A 21668-nucleotide genomic window follows, 5' to 3' on the forward strand; every position below is an offset into this window, starting at 1 on the left:
AGCTCTGTGGCCATAAAGTAAGAAAACCATCAGGCTACAAATACACATGGGACTCTGCTGCTGTTTTCATTCCAGAGTTAACAGGAGTATCACCCTGACGTTTTTAGCACTGACAAGCATGAGCTGTGACAGTGATGATGATAATCAGTCATAAGGATTCAAAGACTCATTTCCTGTCTTGGAGCTAGTGAAAAAATAACAAATAAAAATCAGGCAGCCCTTCAATTGCTCAGCTTAATAAGTCTATTGTGCTACATTCATCTTGAAATGGTGTAAACACTTAAAACCCTCTCCTCTCAGTTTATCTTAAGTTTACAAGCTGAGACATTTAATAGAATCACAACTTGTATTAGTGAAGAGTGATACAAGGATATATCTTAGGCAGACATGTGCAGCTATTATGTCTTATGGATGGTATTTTACTTCACCCAGTTTTCTGGAATTGTGTGATGACATTATACATAACTAGTTCATATCTCAAAGTAAATCCACATCCTAAAATGATCATTTAAATCAGTTTAAAGCTTAAAGTGAGGAAAAGCAGCAGTGTCAAGTGCATGTTACTGGTCTGGGCATCAGACTACATGTATTATTTGTAATTGTATATCAGGCTACCTTTGAAGAACTGGCTCACAGAAAATCTCCTTCTACAGCCAACTCCAGTACACTTACAATTGTTGCTGAAAAGATTGAATCAACAGTATCAGGAGCCTAAACCAGTTTTATTGGACATCAGATGATATATAGGATTTTGGCAAGTGCCCATGTAAAGCTGATGCAACATCATGCATGTCAGGAATGAGAGCGAGGTCATCTGGTCCTGGCCTCCATTTTGTGCAGAACCACAGTGTTTTAGTTAATAATCATGTCCAGTGCTGATCAGTTTCAGGAGACCGGAACACAGTTGTTTTAATCTTTTACACCTGAGTCTCCTGACGATGGGTTTTGCTCCACGATGACCAGGGGTCCCAACACAGAACTGAGACTCTGGCTGTTGGATTCTGCACAAAAAAAAAAGAAGAAGAAAAGGATGGCGGGTGGAATTAATGACTTCATGCAAGACAGTTCTGTCTAAAAATAACTGAGCTGACATTAGACGATACCCCATTTAACTCCTCTTTTGGAACGGGACTTGCAGGTTGAATCGCAGCAGCTACAGAGGGAGCTCTGAAGCGGGTCATCGAGCAGCTCCCAGCTGAGGAAGGAGATATCAGAGAGGGGTTTTCAAAATAGGTGTTGATACGAGACAGCGACGAGCACCACCACTAGACAAGTGTTGTCACTCAGAAGTAGTGAAAGAAACAACTTCTCAATTTGTTTTTCCATTTCTGTTGGTGTCCTGATTTAATAAAGGAAAAGCTAATTTATTCAGCTTTAGAGGTACAGTTAGTATTTTTAAAGACTGGACAGGGACAGGCTAGCTCCATAATTACCACAAAGATATGAGTGATAATTGATTTGATGCAGGTATTTTCCAAAAATGTCAAAAACTTTTAAGTTAAACCTTGATTACCTTCCACTGTCTTTTACATAGTGACAGGTCTTCTTGGTCTCACCCAGATCTGCAGGGTCCCATACAACCAGTTTACAGTGGATGTACACCTGGGGAACACACAAGGAAACATTTTACTTTATCAAACCAAGACTCCCGATATCAGCTCCCAATTGATCCCCTCACCTCCTCTCCAAGACCTAACTTGAAGGACTGCAGGTAGAGGATGAGAGCAGACGAGTGGTATCGAGGGAGGAACATAGAGTTTCCCTTCACACTCTCCAAGAGACACCTGAGGACATTTTAAATCTCAGATTAAAAATATGACACATTTTCCAGAGTGATCAATGTGAACAGTAACTCGTATCTGCGTTCTACCCCTTGTTGGCAATGATGGGGTAAACCTGGCTGTCAGGGTGCAACTCTGGTGTAGTGGCTGCCACACACTCCTCCATGAGCAGCAGCAAAGGTTGATGGGACTTCTGCTCCACTGCTGCCCATATTGGCATGAAAGAGCCTAGAGGGATGACGTTTGTCTTGGCTACACCTGTTAATTGTTCTGTTGGGTAAAGTAGAAGACAAAAAATGAGCAAAATTCACCTTTGAATGTGTTAATATCGTGTTTGGCAGTGTGAGACCTCACCATTGAGGAGCTCCATGTGGACGACCAGCTCGCCTCGACCTTCAGAAACACCAGATCCAGGGTTCAGGAATTGGGGATTCCACGACTCAGGTCTGAAACATAACAGTAAAAGTCCTCATCACACATTTCAGCTTCAAACTGGATTTTTACCACCACCCATTTATAGAAAACTACCTTTTATAAACACATTCGATGGGATATATAAAAGACGCAGGATTTTTCCTTGCCTGCGGCCTGTAAGTGAGGTCATTTTTATAAATGAGGCGTTTTCCTTTCATCTGCAGAGAAAGAACACATGGTTATATAAAATACTAAAAAGTGTCTCAGGTTTTTTTTGTTAAAGATCACATTTACTTTACCAGTTTTTTAAACTTGCAGTCAGCGAGCTTATAGTTGAAGTTTGCTTCCCCCTCACCAGTGGGCAGAACATTGAGCTGAGAGGGCATGCAGCTCCCCAGGAAGAGACGAGCGGCATGCGGCACCATCTCCGCACTGATCCTCCATGTGATTTTAACTGAGTCTTTCTCACAGACTAGTTTGACATCTGCAAACAAATCCTCAAACTGTCAGCTCCCATCAATCAAACACTTGTACAATCGGTTGGTAAATGTATACAAACACACCTGGTAAATACCTGCATTTGTGACAATGGCTGCAAAAACAGCCACGGTTATCACACCTAGGTAGAGATGAGGCACCATGACTGAATGATCAGAAGCCAAGTGGAAACAGCTCTCTTATAGACTTCCTGTCTCATCAGCTGAATGATCAACATCTGTGTCAGAACAGGACAACACCTCCACTCATGCTGGACTGTCTGTGCATTGCAGAAATGTAATATGTTGAGAAGCAGTCATTGCACTTTTTACTCTACATTTTATTTTCATTTTACTCAATAGGTTTGATACTCAACTTACAAAATATGATGAATGCAAGCTTAAAATGCTGCTTGATAATTGATTTATAATGAATCACTGTTTTGTTGTATTCATCAGAGCGGGTGTATACTACAAGTGCCTTGGTAAGACAGAGATTTGGATTTGATACCAATAATTGTGTTATTTTTTTTTTTTTTTATTAAACTGAAACTACTCATTGCTTATTTTCCACTGCATATATTTTAAAGCTCTATGGCAGATATTCATGAATGGATTTCCCTGCAAACTTTTTGAACTGGAAACCTTTTAGTTGATATCATTCTCATCCTTGGGAAGTTTTATGTTCACAAATCCAAGCACCTGAAAGCAAAACGTAGAATAGATTTTTCTCTATTCCATCAAAGCCCTGAAACTCACATGAAGAGAAATAGGATGAACATTTTAGAAGGATGTGATTTAGAAAACTAGCCCTGGCCCTTTTAACCTAAACTTAATTAATATATATTTGTTTAATTTAGGATTTATTTCATATTTATGTTTTACAGAATTATCCTAGTTTGGTATTTAGATTTATTTTTATTAATCTGAGCGGAACGCTTGTACTTTTTCGCGGTGACGTCCGGAGCGTTCAGCGTGGTACACAGGAAGTAAACTCAAGCCAGGCAGACAAGCGGGTTGCAATTTGCTAGTTCACGAAGTATTCTGGAAACTGTTCCTGTGATTTTGAATTGAAGTGTAGAACCTATTCACCATGCTGATCAAAGTAAAGGTGAGAAAACGCTCTCGTTAAATGTTGTGCTTTTCTGATTCGTTGCTGCTTTTGTTGAATCGCCCGCTAACATCACTCACCGGTTCGCTAATGCACGTCAGGCCAGTGCTCCTCATATCCCAGCTGCATCTTGTGATGTGTTGAAGACATTTGTGTTCCAAAGGTTTTTAGCTCTAGCTTGTCGTCGTGTGTGTTTGCTTGATATCTCGCTGATTTAGAAGTAAACACCTCAGCAGGTTGGTTTGTTCATGGGCCGATGTTACAATGCAATCCCTTAACGTTGTGCAAAGCTGCAGGACAAAACCTAGAGGACAGTTCTCCAGACAGATGTTAGCACCGTCAGAAATAAACTCATGAAGTGTTCGATCGACTACAATAGAAACATCTGAGTCATCTGGGACAATGGACACAACTATAATCCTCGTTCGGCTCAGTTGAATGAGTGTGTTGTTCTCTTTTAGACTCGTGTGTTGACTGATGTGATCATGTTTTTATTATTTTTCAGACTCTCACTGGAAAAGAAATAGAGATCGACATTGAGCCCACAGACAAGGTGACATCATGAAATGCATTGTCCTCATGAGATAAACAGAATTCTAAATATTCTTAACTCACACAGCTTTGCATCATGTGTTAATATCCTGTGTTTGTTTACATCAAGGTGGAGAGAATTAAAGAAAGGGTAGAGGAGAAGGAAGGGATCCCCCCGCAGCAACAAAGACTTATCTACAGTGGAAAACAGATGTGAGCTCCTCCCCTGTTGAATACATCTTCCTTCATAATAGAAAATATCTTCTTTTTTTTTTTGCTCTTCTTCTCCTCTAAACAATCTCTTCCTCTCCCCTGTGTTGTTTTGCCCCCAGGAACGATGAGAAGACGGCGGCAGACTACAAGATCCAGGGCGGCTCAGTGCTCCATCTCGTGCTGGCGTTAAGAGGAGGATCTGCGGTCCACAGTCTCGGCTGCATACACCCCTCCTCCTCGTCATGAGCCGCTGTTGTCACAGGGGCCAGCCGAGTGCCAACAGTCGAGGTGTCCATCACCATCTTAAACCGTGCTACGGCACAGAGATTTGAAACCCCACGCTCCCTGGCCGACGCAAACAAATAAACAAAAGAAGAAGAAAAAACAACAAAGGACGTTCTTATCTCACTGAAAATGTTTTTGTCAACCCACATTAGCTCTCTGAGTTTGACCCATTGATGCAGGCACCCATGCAGTACAAGAGACAGTGTGAGAACCCTGTGGTCTTTTTGCTTGTGAATAAATGTTGAAGTTAATGTAAGCTTTGTCATGGAATACACACACACACACACACACAGAGAAAGACAGAGACGGGTCACTGAGGATTCTGAAAACTTCTGTTGTTTTATAGAAAATGACATGAGACTGAAAATTCAAAGACAAATATAAACAGTTGATAGAATACTCCCGTACACTTTAGTGAAGGTAGATTGTGCTTAAATCAATTTACAGCACCACTGCTTGTATCCAGTCTCCAGTGTTTTCAAAAGTTCTGTGATATGAGGTGATTTTTCAAATAACTCAGATAATACACTTTATTCATCTTATGTTTGACAACTTCCAAGTATCATGTTAGAGATTTCCAATGTACATTTGTAGTTGTACTTACACGGTTATCATCTCAAATATACATCTTGTTTTTCTTGTATCACTTTACATAGTCTCCAGAAAATAAAACAATTTAATAAGGAGCCCCTGTAAACAATTGACAAGGAAACAATGGTCAGAAAAAACAAGTGTTGCTTGTGGGAATGATAAAAATGTTTATTTGACAATACTCCTTTCTTTTAAAACCATTTCTTAGCCTTCAAAATTAAATAAGACATTTTATTTTTAGAAAACTTCATTTCTTGAGAGGGTGGAAGGCACAGGGGAGAGAGGAAGATGATGCTCTGATACTCTTGACATTTCAGCTGAAGAACACAAGACAAGTGAATTCCAAGACACATGGCTGTTTAAAGTCTTCAACCCTTCAGATTCAAATTCCCGTCCCTGCATTTTCCAAATAAAATCAAGCGTTGTGGATGAAAGAATAACACATTCGTCGTAGTGGCTCATTAGTAAGTGTTCAGCTGCTTTTCAGTGGAGTGAAGAAGGTCGAGGCAAATGAGGAAAAAGTGAAATCGCCTTGTAGTGGAGTATAAAGTTGAGTTGATCCAGTGACTTAAACTGATAGAAGCCACACTCAGATGTATAATTAAAGACTGAAACCATCTGAATACAATTGACTGGAGGAGTTAAAATAAAACCCTGGTTGAAACTTAGTGGATATTTGTTTGGACAGTCATAAAACTTCTTAGAAAATACTATTATTTTGTCATTTCCATGTTTTACCTGCATATTCCACAGCTCGTGTCGTGAATCACATTTATACATCAGCTGCAGGCGAGAGGAGAACTATGTGTTAACACGAGGCTGATTTCCTGTGAGAGAACGAGTGTTTTTCATCTCTAACAACACCAGAAATAAAAAAGGTGGGTATTTGAGGAACAGCAGGTTGGACTGTAGAGTGGAGTTTTTTACAGCAGGCTGTGAGTGAGTCTGACGGCTGCTGACTCATCCACACTCAGCTGTCATAGTCCAGCAGGACTGACTAACACCCGTCAGAGGGCTGGGAACGAGTCGACCTGGACGGTGTCCTGAAAGGCTGATCCTTGTCTGGTGTAGGAAACGCGGATTCTCATCTTCAGGCTCACCTGGAGGAGGAAAGAAGGATTTGGATTCTATTATTAGACTCAGATGAGCTCAGTTTCATCTGGAAAAAGAGTTAAGAAGAAGATCCGGAGCTGGCTAAAGGAAAACGTTTGCAATGACGAATGTTTTTTTTAAGTGGTTTGTGGGAATTGTGGGAAATATTTGGGGATGGGCTGTAAAGAATCATTCTGTTTTGGTTTCGCAATGATTGAACAGAAAAGTCACATTTGTCGGGTGGTCATTTTCTTACTTGCTCATGCAGTTTGTATAAATTGATCAAACTTTGCCTCCTATTGACCAGCGTGCCGTCACACATATGCGAAAGCAGCCAAATATCACAGGTCAGAGTTCACCAAAGTTGAAGCACACACAAAGCCACACAGCAGCTTTGCTTCACCAGAGGAAGCGGAGGTTTTATTCGCTCCCTCACACGCACAGATTGGAAGTGAACAGGAGGCAAAGGTTCACCACTACTACATTCGTGTATGTGTGACAGTGCCCTTAATCCGAGTTATCCGCCTGCGTCATCAACCACCGCAGACCCACCTTGTTTGGGTTGTTGAGGACCACCATCTGGGTCACCTTAGCTGCGCCTCGTGCAGGGAGAGAGTCCCCACTGGGGGCCTTCATGTGTAACTGGACACTCTGCAGGGAGATCAAATACAACTTTGAAGTTTAGGGCAGTGGACGTGTTCCTGTTGTTGCTCCCTCTACCACTGACAACATGACACACAACAGGGCCGAGGCCAAGCTGTGACACATGCTGAGCTCGTGAGGCCAAATTCCCCTGAACAGTCCCACCCCGTGAAGAAATGTTAGCCACACACCAAAACAATGCCCATTTAGTCAAAGTTATTATTTACCTTAATGTTACAAACCTACACAGTGGCCTAAATGTAGATTCTCCATACTGCCAGAAATATATGGCGGAAAAATACAATATCATCTTAGCATAAATCAATATAAATTCAAATGTGTATATCATATTTTTTAAGTTGTAAAAAAATGTTGGTCTAAAGAAACGCTACGTTTCTATATTACACACTTTATGGGGGCTCAGGGGGTAGGGCAGGTCATCCACTAAACAGAGGGTTGGTGGTTCGATCCCAGTCCTGTCAATTCCACGTGCCAAAGTGTTGGGAAACATACTGAGCCTCACATTACCCCTGAAGGCTTTGCTGGTAGTGTGTGTTTTACATGTGATAAAGAAAATGCTGCACACACTGTATGAATGAGTGTGGGAATGGTTACTGTACTGTGAAGCGCAGTGAGTGCTCATCAAGAATACAAAAGCACAATATACATACAAAACATTTACCATAACAAACCATATATAAAATATTCCTTATATTATTTTACATTTATATAGGATTGTATCATTATAAGATTGGGTAAATATTAGTCCCAGACACTCAGATATGTTCTCACTGGAAGCTACATCCCTGCCTCAGAGGGGGAGATGGGAGAGGATGGAGATACAAAGTACAAACTATAAACCTGAGCAGCCAACACGAATCTGTCAGAGCTCCCACTCACAACTGCCCAATACATTTTTCAGTCTGGTTATTTTGAGTTTGCCTCTGCAGACTTGAATAGAAATCTTGCTTTTTTTAGAATGACGTGTGGCTTCTTATGATGGATAACATACATGGTCTGACCGAGGACGTTTTCTCAGCTGAGTGTCACTGGTGCTGAAACCAACCTTGGGTACAGCAGCTTGCAGGGTGAAGCCGCTGATGTCCGAGTCAGTGGAGTTGGAGGCTGTGAGTGTGACTGTCAGACCTGAGTCTGACTGTTTCTCACAATGAAGTGTCAAAGTCACCCCGTCTTTCTCATACACTGTCACTGTGGGAGCTGTGGAAATAAAAGACTGCATTTACTTGAATCTTACCAAAGAAAACACACAGAAATAGAGGAATATGATTTGAAGCAATAAAATGCCAGTTTCTCTAGTTTTGCTTCCAAAATCATTTCCTCTGCCTGGTTTCTTTCTCTTTAGCTACTTTCAGACCTACACTGAAGTCCAGACAGTTTCCTGAAATTTGAGAGGGGCCTAAACTTTTCCTGCCAGCCCCCAAATAAAATGTCCGGAAAAATTATAAAGTGAGTTCATGTGAGAATAAGGCAGGAAAATATCCAGAACATTCACAGCGGGTGTGTGTTGATGATGTTTCTCACAAGAGACAGATGCGAAACTGGAAGAATGCAAATTTCCGAGAAAGAAAGAGGAACCATACATGTAGAAAAACAGATGAGGATGTCAACTTGGAAACACAACTAGAACGCCAATGTCGATGTGCTGTAAACAAAATACTGCTTTCTGCAGCAGAATTTAAACGTCATGACAGCACCCCATGCCTGAATGTTCCGGACATTTTCCTGCTGCTGTGAACGCGTCTGACTCGAACAATCTCCGGCTGTGTTCTTCATATGTGAAAGGCAAACTATGGAAAATGTTGAGTTCATGTCTAATAACTTTTTTTAATTTTCATTCTCTAGTAGCGTGTGTAGTGTTTGTGTGTCCATCGGACCTGGTGCCAGGGGCGTTGGCTCTAGCCCTCCCAGCAGATCCAGCAGGTCTCCTCCTGCAGTGCTGGTGGTGTTGATGGACAGACCTGGTGCTGTGCTGCCCTGTAATGGACTGGGCTGCAGGGGCTCCTCGGAGCCACCCAGCAGGTCCAAGAGATCACACACCTGAAGAGAGACACAGACAGAGAGAGAAACTACAGCTTCTTCATTTGAGTCTCAACCAAAACAAGCTGTAGAGAATAATATTAAAGAATAAATGTTAAGTAAAACTAAAATATGTCATTTATATTTCTACAATTATTCTATACAACCAATGAAAATAAAACTAAACCCTCAATAGAGACAAAACTGTGCTTGGTTGTGTATCCTCGATCATTGTGTATTTCACCAATACAAGTTGTTAAACTGTTTAGCTTAGCATTCCAACTTGATTTGCATAAAAACAGAGATCGAGGTTGGCACGAAACAACTGCAATGTTGTTTGACTAACACAGTATTGATATTTGCATCAGGACACAGGTACTGACCTTCCACCCAGAGGGATCATTATCTGTTATCGATAGATGAGTTGTAGTGACGTTAAACTAAAATATTGAAACCACATAAAAACAGATGTTGGATGCCGGGAAGTATCCACCCGGTGGAGCCTCTGTTGCTCGGGGGTGGACGGACACATTTGTCAGCCTCATTTGAAGCCTTCAAAATGGGACAGTCTAGTTGTGCCTCTGAAGGATGCGGCCCCCAGACTGAGACACAGCCTCTGGCTCCAAATGACGTCAAAAGCACAAGATGGAGGCGTCCATATTGCAAAGTTTTACTTATCGTCATGTACCTGGTTAGCAGGCTGTTGTTGCAGCAGCGGCTCTGCCTTCTTGACTGTAGCTGTTTGGATCTCCTTCACGGTTTCCCCCGCTGACTCTCCATTGATATGACCCATGGAGTTCTTTTCAATCACAGGCATCCTCTCCAGCACCGCTGCCCTGTGGAGAGACACAGCATCTCAAAACCACACCTGTAACCACAACATGCAGGAAGTCGAAACTTAAGAGCTAAAAAAGTTATTGTCTTAATCGAACCTCATACCTCATGTGGTCATATTTTTTGAACAGAGCATTGTATTCAACTGCCCTCTGCTGGAGCTCCACGTCTAAACAGCTGCCGTAGATGCTGACAATGCTTCTGATCCGACTGGACGGGGTGGGGCGACAAAAGGAAAGAGACGGAGTTAGAGGATTATTTGTAAATGTCGCGTCTCTTTTCTAAAAGATTCACTGCTCTAGTTTCAAACCTAAGGCTCCTCAAAATTCGTCACTATCAATATCTGTTGGAGACCAGATGTCGATCAACACATGCAGCATTATATATGGCACATTAGAGACACAGATTCATAGGGCCTGAGAATGAAACTTCACAGAAACTATTAGCATAAGATTAGACATAAGATATCAAAATGTAAAGTCTTTTATTATTACTATAGTACTAGTGCAGCATCATCATCAATAAAATGTTGGAAAAGTTTTTGAGTCATTTCTTTTGACCAACAGAACTTTCTGTTTCTATTTCTTTTAAATAGCGACCTACGTGGCCATGTTTTTCAGTTGCATGCATTCCTTGTGTGTGGTGAGTGACTCCAGTGTTTCTTACTCCACGTTGTCAGTGATGCGTGTGCTCAGTTTCATGGTGGCGGTGAGAGCAAAGCCCCTGGTGGCTGGGGAGGACATGTGGGACTGTAGAACTGTTTCCAAGGCATCCAGAGCATCGTCTTCAGTGACCTGATAAAGAGACGCGTCATTTAAGGGTTTTAAAGCTGCCGTCATAACTGTAGAAAACTGAAACGATTACATTGTTTACTTGCCAGTGTTCATCCAGTAGCTACACTACAGTAACACAATTCAATACACTTCCTGTATGATACGCAACACTAGTATTTAGGGTTAGGGGATTAAGAATTAATAAAGATTCTTGGTATTGGAGAATTTTCTCTTTTATTTCCTGATTTTGCAATTAAGAAAATGTCAGATGCTTAATTAAAGACGACCAGCAGGGGGCTTGGGCTGGACTTAGTATGAACTTCTGTTATGTGATTTATTATTTCACTGTTCAGTTATGTGTAAAATTTTCAAAGTGAACAAAAGGCTGTTTGACATTAAAGGGTTCAGTTCGAGAGCAGGACTTATCGATGTCACGTTCAGATTTTGTAATGCTCCCACTCAAAACCCTGCACTCTCTATCAAATATAACCTGCTTGTGCTTAGATTTCCTGCGCTCCAGCTTAAGCTCTTCTGCTCATGCTGCTTTTGTGCGCATGTGAAATGTCAGATTTTTCCTTCTGCACTTGGACTTTTTTATGCAACAAGTCTGTCACATTCCAAAACCAAAAGTATCCATGAGCAGACCTTTCACATGTGCACATTAGGAGCGTGAGGAGAAGAGCCGAAGCTCAGGATATCTAAGCACAAGCCATAACGTTTGAGTGCGAGTGCAGGGTTTGAGTAAATCTGAGTGCAAAAAAAGTCAGAGACCATGCTATTGAATAAAGATAGGAAAAAAGAAACATCAACTTTCTGTACCATAATGGCAGCGTGTGGAAAAAGAACTAATATCACTGTCATCATTTATCTGCACTACACTTCCCAGAATTCCCCTATAACTCAGACACTGAAATGTGAGATCCTGCATATATAACACAAGGCTTTGTTTGTGCTGCATTGTGCTTTGTTTGGCATGTAGAAAACATACAGTGATAACAACACCAGATACAAGATACAGATATAATACTGTCATGATTTAGTAACACAGTGGATCATTCATGGATAAAGAGAAATCATTAATATGGGCGTACCTGTGCAGCCTCAGTCTCCTGACACTCTCCTTTCAGCAGCAGGTCTCCATACTCTCCTATACACCAGCAGGCCACCTGCACCAGGGATTGCTGCACAGACCCACACAGAAAACATGACCTACTACATAGTGTATTACAGTCACAGTAAAATGTAAAATAATTGGTCAGGTTCCTGGTACACTGGCTCACTGGTCAGCAGAGCAGTGTGCTGAATTGTCACTTTTCCCTGGACTCACAGGAAGTTAATGTTGGAATACGTGGGAAACTGCACTACACTGCACAGTGAGTACACGGCTGCTCGTCTGACTTGATTCTAAAAATAAACCTCGGTGCATCAGGCATTTTTAAAAACTGAAAGCCAAGCTATTTTCACTGCCACAGAACCGCAGCTCTGTCTGCTCCAGGACTGACACATTTTTCTCTCTGATGAAAATATTTATGCATCGCTTGAGTTTTTCTCTGATATTTACACTGTAAATTCTATTAAAATAATTCTTAACAATAGATTTTAAGATTTTTACTTTGTCAAATGCCAAATGAACTGAAACTATAGTCAATCCTGAGCAGTGTGTGAAATGAAATGAGTGTTGTCTGGTCTGCTTTGCTCACTATGGAATATTCTTATATCTGTAAGAATGTGTGTGTTTTGATATCGATAATCATCACAATAAATTTCACATTATTTAAGTTTAATGACTGATTTTTGCTCCTGAGTGAAGGTTGTGGTTTTAAACTCTGCTTCATGATGTTGATGAGACCACGTTACAATTAACATGAATAGGAATGTTATTTTTTATTCCACTTTGAGACCCATAAATAAGCCTGAACTTAGTCAAATATACAGATGTATTAAGTATAATAAAAAAAAGTTAATTGTTGATTTAAAATGCATTGTAATGAATATCTCAAATATATTCTACTATTTGTATCGATCGGAACAGTATGGAGTAAACGGCAGAATTTATTCTTCAGTTACACTGCATGAGTAAACTGACTGCAAGGTACTCTAACAACAACAGATAATGGCCACACAAGCACACGCATGCACACACACATGCACACACCTGAGAGATGTCAGTGAGCAGGGCGCGGTAGAGCTTGTGGACGGTGTAACAGTGCAGCTCAGAGGTGTTGGTGATGAGCTGGATCAGATTGGGAACAGTTTCATCTCTCACATCGCCCCCTGCCTGACAGAGTAAGGAATCAGAGTTAAACACATGCACACAAACATGCACAATAAGTCCATTAGCTAGACAGCTGGTACAAGTATCAGGGTCGCCCTATATTTCCTCCCAGACCCTATGACCTCACTTCGAGAGAGAATTTCCATAATACCACATCCCCATTATATATCTTTGTGCACAATTTACTCTCCATCATTTTGAGAGACCACTGAAAAGGATTAGTGTGAGCATTAGCTTGTGCAGCAGTCATTAGCGTTTCATTTATTCTCTTTCCTAAATGGAGGGTCAAATGACAAGTAAGGATTTCAACATAGTGTAAAATGAGAAGCATTAGAAGAGGATAAAAAGCCTTTTCAGAACAGTGGGCGGCATCTATGAACGTTTGTACAGAAGGTGGAGGCCTCTGGTATCTGCACTGAGGCGTGACTTGTTAATGACGGCAGCGAACGACTGTAAAAGAGTCGTGAGTGTTACGCCCATGTCAGAGGCAGCAGGGTGAGTGGCTCAGTCTGTATTTACCGTGGTGAGGACATGCAGGATGGTGTCAATGTGCCAGCGCTGGGAGGGTGCATACCTGACAGAGACACACACAGCTAACTCAGTGGTGCTTGAGGGTGACTCAGAAACATACACACAATTGCATCTAGAACATACCACTGCTTCCACACACATACACACAAACAGGGAGGTGCATTAAGTGGTGGAGTGATATACAGCAGAAACACTGGAGGCTATTAATTGTCACAGAGGCAGCTATGGACAGGGACGTCATTGAGAGTGGAGACAGACACAGTCAGATTTCCAGCCACACACACATACACTGTACATTTCAAGCACAGAGACTCTTTGTTGCAGCTTTTACACTTAAAGGTTCAGTGTGTAAGATTGTGCAGAAATTGAATATAAAATAATCCTATTGATGTTTTTTACCTTTGGTTTTCTTTACCCTAGAATGGACCCTTTATATTTAAATACTTAGTATTTGAATCAGGAGCATATCAGCCTCTCTACAGAGTTTTTTTTTTACAGTCGTCCAAACTGGACAAACTAAACACCTTTTGAGTTTTTATGACAACGTAAGGCGACCACGTTTGGAAGGGGAGGATGAGAGGTATTCAGCTGCAACATCCAACTTTACCTCTAGATGTCACTAAATTCTACACACTGAACCTTTAAACAGCAAGATCACATTTATTATAATAAATGCACGCATGCACTGATACAGTATGTGTATGTATTACAACCATGTATGTGCACATTTTTGTGTCGGGCAGCGTGTCACCTTTCAGCAGCGTTGAATATGCCGCTGGCAGCGTGAGCTTTTAGCTCCGGGGGACAGGAGGAGAGGAAGAGGAGCAGCTCCTTCATCATGGTGCGAATGTTGGAGGCTGACACAAGAGCTAAGGAGAGCTCCAATGCACGGCTGGAGGGATGGGAGGAGACACACAATCATGTAAAATATAACGTATTAAAACTTTGAAATGAGACCTGAAACTGTGAGTGTTCACAATTGAGACTGTTAATTCTGTGTAGATACAGCACCGATCAGTATGTTCTCTACTGTCCAAGTGTGGGTGTAACTGTGGAGCTCAGTGGGTACAGAACATAGTGGGCATAAAGATGGACGACATGACAGCTATTGAAAAGTGAAGCCAAAACACCTTGAGCTTCTGGTGGCTGACTGCAGTAAAGGTCAGAAACCCTTCCCCCTGCATGTTAGCAGAGGGGACATGGACCAAACGATATTCGATGCTATAAAGACATCTCAGTCTGCATATGAAACACATATATCGAGAACTGTTCATCTTATGGGCTTCACACTTTGCGTGTGTACTGTTAAGGGCCCAGGGAAGTGCAGTAACAAATTTGGTGCATTTTGGACATGCGATACATACTCATCAGCCCGTTCATGACAATGACAGCTCTTGGTTCTGTGTAATCAGTCAAACTTTACTGGACTTTGAATTAATAGGTGAACAGAGGTGTTCCAGCTTTATGGTTCTGTGGACTGAGTCTTGCAGTCGGTCTTTACTTGCTACATCTCAATTACTGCAGGTCACTTTTACTGTTTCGAAGAAAAAGCTGCAACCAGCATTACCACAGGCCAAGCAAACAACCCATTCCAAACAGACATGATTAGAACTGGCACTGCATCTATACATTTGAAAACAATAAAATCTAAATTGTGTTAGAAGACACACATTAGGTTATGACATTTGAAAAGCAGGACCTCAGAGAGTCAGGTTTACTGAACGAAGTGAAAGTTACCGTTTTACAGAAGCGTCCTGGTCCTTCAGACAGTCCACTATGGTTCCTCTGTGGCGCTGCACAGCATTGTGGTCTGTGCAAACAATCTTTTGAAGGGAGGTCATGGCGATGTACCTGGAAACACATAATCAACACTGAAAATTAAGATTTTATATTTTAATCATATCATATATTACATCATCGGCTAACAATAAAGATTAATTCACAGTGCTGTGCAGACTTATCTTCCTCAGCATTACCGCATAAATTATTTATCCAACCACTTGAAAGGTCTCATGAGCTGATCAAGTATTTATGTGAGCACAGGAGAGATGGGATCTAGTGGAGGGTTCTCACAGGAATAACCTAGTCCTATTACTGCCACACAGAAGAGAGATACAGGCTGACTGCAGGTAAAGACCAGAAAGGCCTGACACATGGAGGCAAACCTAATGAAAATAGGAATATAATTAAACCCAAAGGAGCCGTCACAGTCCTCCTCACTGCCTGATGAAAAATGAAATGTCCCCAAGTTGTGAGATCAGCATAAAGGTACAGACAGCAGCCGCCTGCTCAGCTCTAGAGGAATGAGCTCGGATTGATGGCAGGCGGTTTCTCTCTGTGGCTGCAGAGAGTTTGGTGAGTTAGAGGATTGGCCTTGAGCAAGAGAAAAGGTCAAATGACCACAAGCTATACAAGAGAAAGGAGGGAGGGATTGAGGATGAGATGGAAAAGAGGAAGAAAAGGAGGCGGCGCTGACCGAATGTTCCTGTCGTTGTTCAGAAGGAATCTTCCCAGGATGTTCACAGCCAGAACCTGTGACACAACAGAATTGAAGCACATTAGATAAAACTGATCTGTGTATTAATGAGGTTGCACACAGTGAAAAGATTTGCTGGTGTCTCACCCTGAGGCCGCTCTCTGACTTGATGTCCAGCACAGTGAGAACAGTCTCATACAGCACAGCGTTGCCCACTGTCTTAGTGCTGTCAGTGTTGGTTGCCACCTGTACGTTACACACGCGTCAATACAGTCACACTGTGTCTGTAACTGACCATTAAAGATCTGTGACATTTTTTAAATAAATAATAGTGTTTGCTATTTGCAACCATCAACTGACTGAGGAGATTTTTAATCCACAATTTTTTTTCACCACAAAATTGATGACAAATCTTTTCAAAGAAGAAAATACCATGGAGATTAGATTCCTTTTTTAACTTAGTGCAGGATAGTCAGCATGAGCATCATTGCCATGGCTGAGGCCACACAAAAGGAACTACATGAATAGAAAAATATCACAGAATGTAAAGGCGTTGCAGGCTCTGAGTGAATAACGGACCTGAGCGAGTAGGTCGTTCATGGCGTCACTTGCTGTTTCATTGTTGCGTCCGAGGATTCTCAGCAACCTCAAGATTCGTACCTGAGGATGGAAGCAGGTGAGAGTAAACAGCTGGACTGAAGGTTAAACTAGGTTAAACTAACATCAAATAGGCAAGAACGGAAGGGCGACTGAGATAATACGTGTGTATGTTTGTAGCTGCTTTCAGACATGCACCTAACTCTGGATAATCTCTTGAAATTATCCAGAAGAGCTATTTGAGAGAACGCAAGTGTCCCACTCAGAGGCTTTGGACATTCTCCAGAGTTTCTCCAGACAGCTACCTGGTAAAAAGTCTAGATAATGTCCGAGTGAGCCCTTGTGAGAATAAACACGAGTCGAATTAAACAAGACATTTTTTTTCTTAATAATGTCATTGAATCAAAACTAACTGACCTGTAGGAAGGGATCACTGATTCCTGCCACATCATGCTCTGGAGAGTAACCGGAAATGACCAGACCTTTCATGATCTGAACTAGATCTGGTACTATCTGAGAAACACACAGCGAAAAACTCATTAAACAGTGCACACTCAACTCAACAGATCTGTGAGTGAATGTGCACGTCCGTGTGTCCCTCGTACCTTCCTGAACCGCTCGAGTGTCTCTGTACTGCGCTCACACAGCTCAGTGATGAGCACCACAGCACCATGTAGCACACCTATAGATACAGGAGGGAGAAATACTTAGAACTATACGTTTGTAACGGGGTTACTGATACGTCATATTTCATTGAGATCTACTGACCGTGGTTCTTCTCCACTAAGAGGGAGCGAGCAGCTGGAGCAAAAAGCTCCCCGAGATCGTGGACTTTTCTCACGATGTGAACAGCACACAGAGCAGCCTGGAAGACGAGAAGAGGAGCAAGTCATCAACACCAATACATCATTACTACAACACAGATCAGAGGACAAAGAGGACCAAAATCCATGTAAGCAGCATTTCTTTTAAAAACCCATAAGTAATACTGTTGGTAAAACTAACTGGTTCCGCCCTCATAAGAATAACTAGTGGATAATAATACAATAATCATATGTTCTAAATGAGCAGCACTTTATAATTATTTTGATCAAAGGGAAGTGTGTCGCTATAGCTTTAAACATTCTTCATTTCTGTTTTTCATTTCATTTGTATTCAGTTTTTAAAGAAAGTATCATTCATGCAAGGACACATGTACTAAAAAGAAAACCACAGCATTGAATAAGGTTTGTTTAGTGATTCACAACAATGCCGGAGGTCATAATGTGGTCGTTATAAACAGCAATTATCCCTGTGCAGGTCTCCACCTTCTTCTTGATATAGGAGTTGGAGGCTCGGAGCAGCCTGTCGATCTCTGGCGCCAGATCTCTGCACATCTCAGCGGAACCCATACAGGCCAGAGTGCACAGAGCCAGAGACTGTACGTACTGGTTACTGTGAGACAGGTCACTGAAACACACACACACACACACACACACACACACACACACACACACACACACACACACACACACACACACACACACACACACACACACACAAATGTGTTCAGCATTTTATGGAAATCACATGAGAATAACCTCCATTTGATGTAGTCTGTGGCGTCCATTCAATCTTTTTTCTGATATACTGAACTATAATTGGACATTCCCCTTTGTGAACTAGCTGTCAATAATATGACATTCATGTGCTAATGCATACCAAGCTTCATCGTCTATTTTACTCTAAAGTGGACCATTATTTACAAAATGGGCATCATGCTGTATTGAAGAAGACTTGAAACTAGTGCCATAAACTCCTTAGGAAAATGTTTACTGATGTTTTCTCCTAGACTTCTATAGAAACTGAATCTTCAAGAGAATACAGGTTTGGCTTCACTTTCCAAACCTGGAGTTATGTCAAGTTTTAAGAGATAGCAGCAGAGATATTATAGTTTTATTCCTCACATTGTTCTTCCTTCTTCCAACCTGGTGCCTACATTACCCACAATGATCTGAGTGTGTTGTGCTTGTATTGGCTGATGTAGCCTCAACCCAAGATGAGGAGCAGGTTATAGAGATCTGACGTAAAACGAACTTTTCTTCATTTTTTAAAAGTCTAATCTTCAGTCAAACAGACACTGACATGTGTCAGACTTTACAAAGCTCCCCCTAGAGCTCAAAATAAAGTTGATACAGTAATTTGATCACATGTGCAGCAGTACTCCTCAGGATCTGTACATAAACTCTCAAATGCAGATATAAAATGATGTGTTCCCTAAATTTTAAATTAGTAATAATCATTTGTTGAGACTTCTACAGTTATTGCTGTCCTTACTTTTTGATGGAGTTGGTGATGAGCAGGCTGGCGTCCTGCTTTTCGTCCAGCAGCATCATGGCTCCTAGATACCCCACCCGCTTCTCACTGTAGCGGGGGCTGGCGATCATCCTGACACACTCCATCTAACAAGGAGAGCAACAACGCCTTTACATGTGAAGCTACTATAACTAATAGTACCAATGTCCCTGAGGGGAATTCTCAGTCTGAGGGTATCCTCAGCCGCAGCCTTGGAGATAGGAGTGAGTCACTGACCCAGTTCCAGTGTCCTTCCCTGTGGACTCACAGACTTTGACATTAACCCGCGCAAAGACTTAACCACTGTAGCATTACTAGTGTAGTATGATTTTGCACGTGACATCAATCATGCACATTTTTGCTGAGCACACAGATGATGTCTGCAAGGGATCAACGCTCACGACATAGTCTGTTGTTGAACCCAGTCCCTCCAGCTGCCATGATGGTTTCTCGCCCTGCTAAACCCCATTAAACCCATGACGGGCATTAGTGAAAATCCCCTCACCTGACCAAAGTGAGCTGGGTAGCCCAGCATGTGCACGTAGAGCAGCTTGGCCAGGTTGTGCGATCGTGCCCCGCTGTCTGTCTGCCTGAACTGGGCCCGGATGGCGGCACACTCCCTCTGGATGACGCCCCGCTCCTCACACTGGGTCCTGGCCGACCTGATGGCCCGGATCATCTCTTGGAGGGGTATGGATGGAGACATGGCTGTGTGTGTGTGTGTGTGTGTGGGGGTGAGTGTGTGTGGGTGAGTGGATGGGTGTATGGGAGGAGGGGTGTGTTTGGAATGTGTGTATGTGGTGTTGAGGAAGTGTCAAAATATAACATTAACAGAGAAAAACAAACTGTACTGAGTCATGCAGTGTTGTTGTTCCAGCCTATAAAGGTAAATACAATGTTGCTACTGCACTGTAATAACACTCTGCATGATAGTTTATATCTTTGCAGACACCACAACTACATCTGCAGTCGTGTTAACAATGGCTGCTCATGTTGACAGGTTATTTACACGGATCCAGCTGCCTTCACAGAGAGTAAACAACACATATCACTGTGTGTATGAGCCACCGACACGCTACTGACACGCTACTGACACGCTACTGACACGCTACTGACTCACTCACAGTGATGAGCTGGCTAACAGGTTAGCAGGACACTCCCACACTGCGGGTCAGTGAGTGGAGCCAGAGGCTAACTGCTGGAGCCCGGCTAACCCTGCTGCTGCTAAACACACCGGAGCTAAAGAGCTAGCTGGGTTAGCACCGCGCTGGGTTCATGCTGAGCGGTTAAACGTGAGAAGTAAAACGTACCTATGTCGCCGAACAGAGTCAGAACAGTGTTCACAGAATCAGACCGGTTCTACCGACCCTCCCCCTCCACACGACGGCAGTCAGTCCGCTGGAGACCACGATCCGGTGCTCACCGTCCATGTAGGGACCAAGCTTCCGTAAATAATCACACCACTTCCTGGTTAGGGTTTCAAAATACAATCCTGGTTCGAGAAATACTGCGGTTGGATCATGTTGTGTAGGAGTACAAATACAATCTTTGAGGGATTTGGCAGAAAACAGTTACAAACTGTAACCTGTCACGTACCTACCTCATCCAACCTACATACCCATTAGAGCATCCATCCACCGACCTGCTTCAATACATACCTACCTAAATTCATACATACCTATCTCCCTTAATAAATACCAAACCACCTACCTGCCTCCCTAATTCAACTATATTCTCTCTGATATACATTTCCTTACATGAATATCTGAATGCTGCTTCACATGATACACATACGCAATTTAAATGGAGCAAAACTCGAACATTTGAGAGGCCGAGAGCAGGGGTCCCCAAACATTTCCATGCCATGGCCCCCCAAACAGCATTAGCTTCTTGCCGGGGACCTCCTTTGCAAACCCCCAGAAAATGCTACAAAATATGTAAAGAAACATCAACTTTTAGAATGTTTTTTCTTACTTTTAGTCACTATTCGATAATTATTACATTCGTTTAGCATAAGAATATTATTAACTAACTTGTTTTCAACACTGTAATATATTCCCACTGAATAACAAACTTTTTAACAAACTGTTGATGATAAGAACAGAACAAAAGAAATCAAACCTCTCAAGTGTGTGTGTGTGTGTGTGGGTGTGTGTATGTGTGTGTGTCTGGAAGTGACAGACAGAGATTACACTAGTGGGAGGGATGGGCTTGAATGATGTCATGAATGATGCTTTGACTGGCAGGAAATCAGAAAGATGAGCATGGCAAATAACATTTCGATACGATATATTATTATAAATTTTATTTTATAATAATGACTTAAAGAAATTAGATTTTTTTTCAACCTTACCTCCAATTTTCTGAGGCCCCTCTAGCGCCCCCCCAGTTTGAAAAACACTGGCCTAGAGTTCTCGTAGCCTTTATTTTGAAAGCATGATCACCTTGTTTCCCGTCGTATTTGTGGTGCTGTGACGTATTGACCCACCTAGACCTGTCACTCCTTCCTCTGACTTCCGCAATTTGATCGCTCACTCGTTCCTGTGCCCCGCCCTTTCCACGTCGGGTGATCAACAGGTGGATGAAACATTGATGAGGTGCAGCAGATTCCACTGCAGAGCAAACTACAACACAACGTGACACAACAGTGCACCACAATCCTCAGTCACTTCCTG

General features: G+C 42.1%; 3 protein-coding genes across 5 annotated transcripts; 1 reads left to right on the forward strand and 2 right to left on the reverse strand.

The window, feature by feature from the left end:
* Window positions 1–703: 703 nt before the first annotated feature.
* Window positions 704–2925, reverse strand: zp3f.2 (zona pellucida glycoprotein 3f, tandem duplicate 2). 2 transcript variants are annotated; one of them, XM_020108489.2, is made up of 9 exons: window positions 2770–2925; window positions 2495–2679; window positions 2310–2413; window positions 2136–2227; window positions 1871–2051; window positions 1679–1784; window positions 1514–1602; window positions 1104–1195; window positions 704–1001 (listed from the first exon to the last, which is right to left on the reverse strand). In XM_020108489.2, the coding sequence occupies exons 1-9, from the start codon at window positions 2834–2836 to the stop codon at window positions 910–912; spliced, it is 1008 nt and encodes a 335-aa protein (XP_019964048.2). In that variant the 5' UTR covers window positions 2837–2925; the 3' UTR covers window positions 704–909. The 2 variants fall into 2 exon arrangements, with proteins under 2 accessions (XP_019964048.2, XP_069367123.1); XM_069511022.1 differs by having other exon boundaries at window positions 2759–2886.
* Window positions 2926–3623: 698 nt separating this feature from the next.
* nedd8l (NEDD8 ubiquitin like modifier, like) lies at window positions 3624–5062 on the forward strand. Its single transcript, XM_020108498.2, has 4 exons — window positions 3624–3782; window positions 4288–4335; window positions 4444–4526; window positions 4646–5062. Exons 1-4 carry the CDS (start codon window positions 3765–3767, stop codon window positions 4770–4772), a joined length of 276 nt encoding a protein of 91 aa, XP_019964057.1. The 5' UTR covers window positions 3624–3764; the 3' UTR covers window positions 4773–5062.
* A 487-nt stretch (window positions 5063–5549) lies between these two features.
* ap1g2 (adaptor related protein complex 1 subunit gamma 2) lies at window positions 5550–20462 on the reverse strand. Of its 2 annotated transcripts, none has more exons than XM_020108477.2 (22): window positions 20304–20462; window positions 19499–19701; window positions 18976–19100; window positions 17967–18108; window positions 17428–17524; window positions 17265–17341; window positions 17077–17172; window positions 16642–16722; window positions 16210–16308; window positions 16063–16118; window positions 15324–15437; window positions 14338–14478; window positions 13575–13629; window positions 12936–13058; window positions 11872–11961; window positions 10674–10801; window positions 10113–10217; window positions 9862–10009; window positions 9032–9194; window positions 8203–8345; window positions 7047–7145; window positions 5550–6502 (listed from the first exon to the last, which is right to left on the reverse strand). In XM_020108477.2, the coding sequence occupies exons 2-22, from the start codon at window positions 19697–19699 to the stop codon at window positions 6410–6412; spliced, it is 2376 nt and encodes a 791-aa protein (XP_019964036.2). In that variant the 5' UTR covers window positions 19700–19701; window positions 20304–20462; the 3' UTR covers window positions 5550–6409. The 2 variants fall into 2 exon arrangements, with proteins under 2 accessions (XP_019964036.2, XP_019964027.2); XM_020108468.2 differs by having other exon boundaries at window positions 8203–8354.
* Between the last annotated feature and the right edge of the window lie 1206 nt (window positions 20463–21668).

The sequence above is a fragment of the Paralichthys olivaceus genome, chromosome 16 (assembly GCF_024713975.1).
Source record: "Paralichthys olivaceus isolate ysfri-2021 chromosome 16, ASM2471397v2, whole genome shotgun sequence".
NCBI lineage: Eukaryota > Metazoa > Chordata > Actinopteri > Pleuronectiformes > Paralichthyidae > Paralichthys > Paralichthys olivaceus.

What these genes read in the sequence shown, in the direction of transcription:
- zp3f.2 (XM_020108489.2), bottom strand. Translation starts at nt 2,836, where the DNA reads ATGGTGCCTCATCTCTACCTAGGTGTGATAACCGTGGCTGTTTTTGCA. An exon ending in ATCGAATGTGTTTATAAAAG is followed by an intron (nt 2,228 to 2,309) that starts GTAGTTTTCTAT and finishes GTTATGTTTCAG; the next exon opens with ACCTGAGTCGTGGAATCCCC. An exon ending in TATGTAAAAGACAGTGGAAG is followed by an intron (nt 1,196 to 1,513) that starts GTAATCAAGGTT and finishes CTCCTTCCTCAG; the next exon opens with CTGGGAGCTGCTCGATGACC.
- nedd8l (XM_020108498.2), top strand. An exon ending in ACATTGAGCCCACAGACAAG is followed by an intron (nt 4,336 to 4,443) that starts GTGACATCATGA and finishes GTTTACATCAAG; the next exon opens with GTGGAGAGAATTAAAGAAAG. An exon ending in ATCTACAGTGGAAAACAGAT is followed by an intron (nt 4,527 to 4,645) that starts GTGAGCTCCTCC and finishes TTTTGCCCCCAG; the next exon opens with GAACGATGAGAAGACGGCGG.
- ap1g2 (XM_020108468.2), bottom strand. Translation starts at nt 19,699, where the DNA reads ATGTCTCCATCCATACCCCTCCAAGAGATGATCCGGGCCATCAGGTCG. An exon ending in TCCTGCATGTCCTCACCACG is followed by an intron (nt 13,059 to 13,574) that starts GTAAATACAGAC and finishes TTACTCTGTCAG; the next exon opens with GCAGGGGGCGATGTGAGAGA. An exon ending in AGGAGACTGAGGCTGCACAG is followed by an intron (nt 10,802 to 11,871) that starts GTACGCCCATAT and finishes TCTCTTTATCAG; the next exon opens with GTCACTGAAGACGATGCTCT.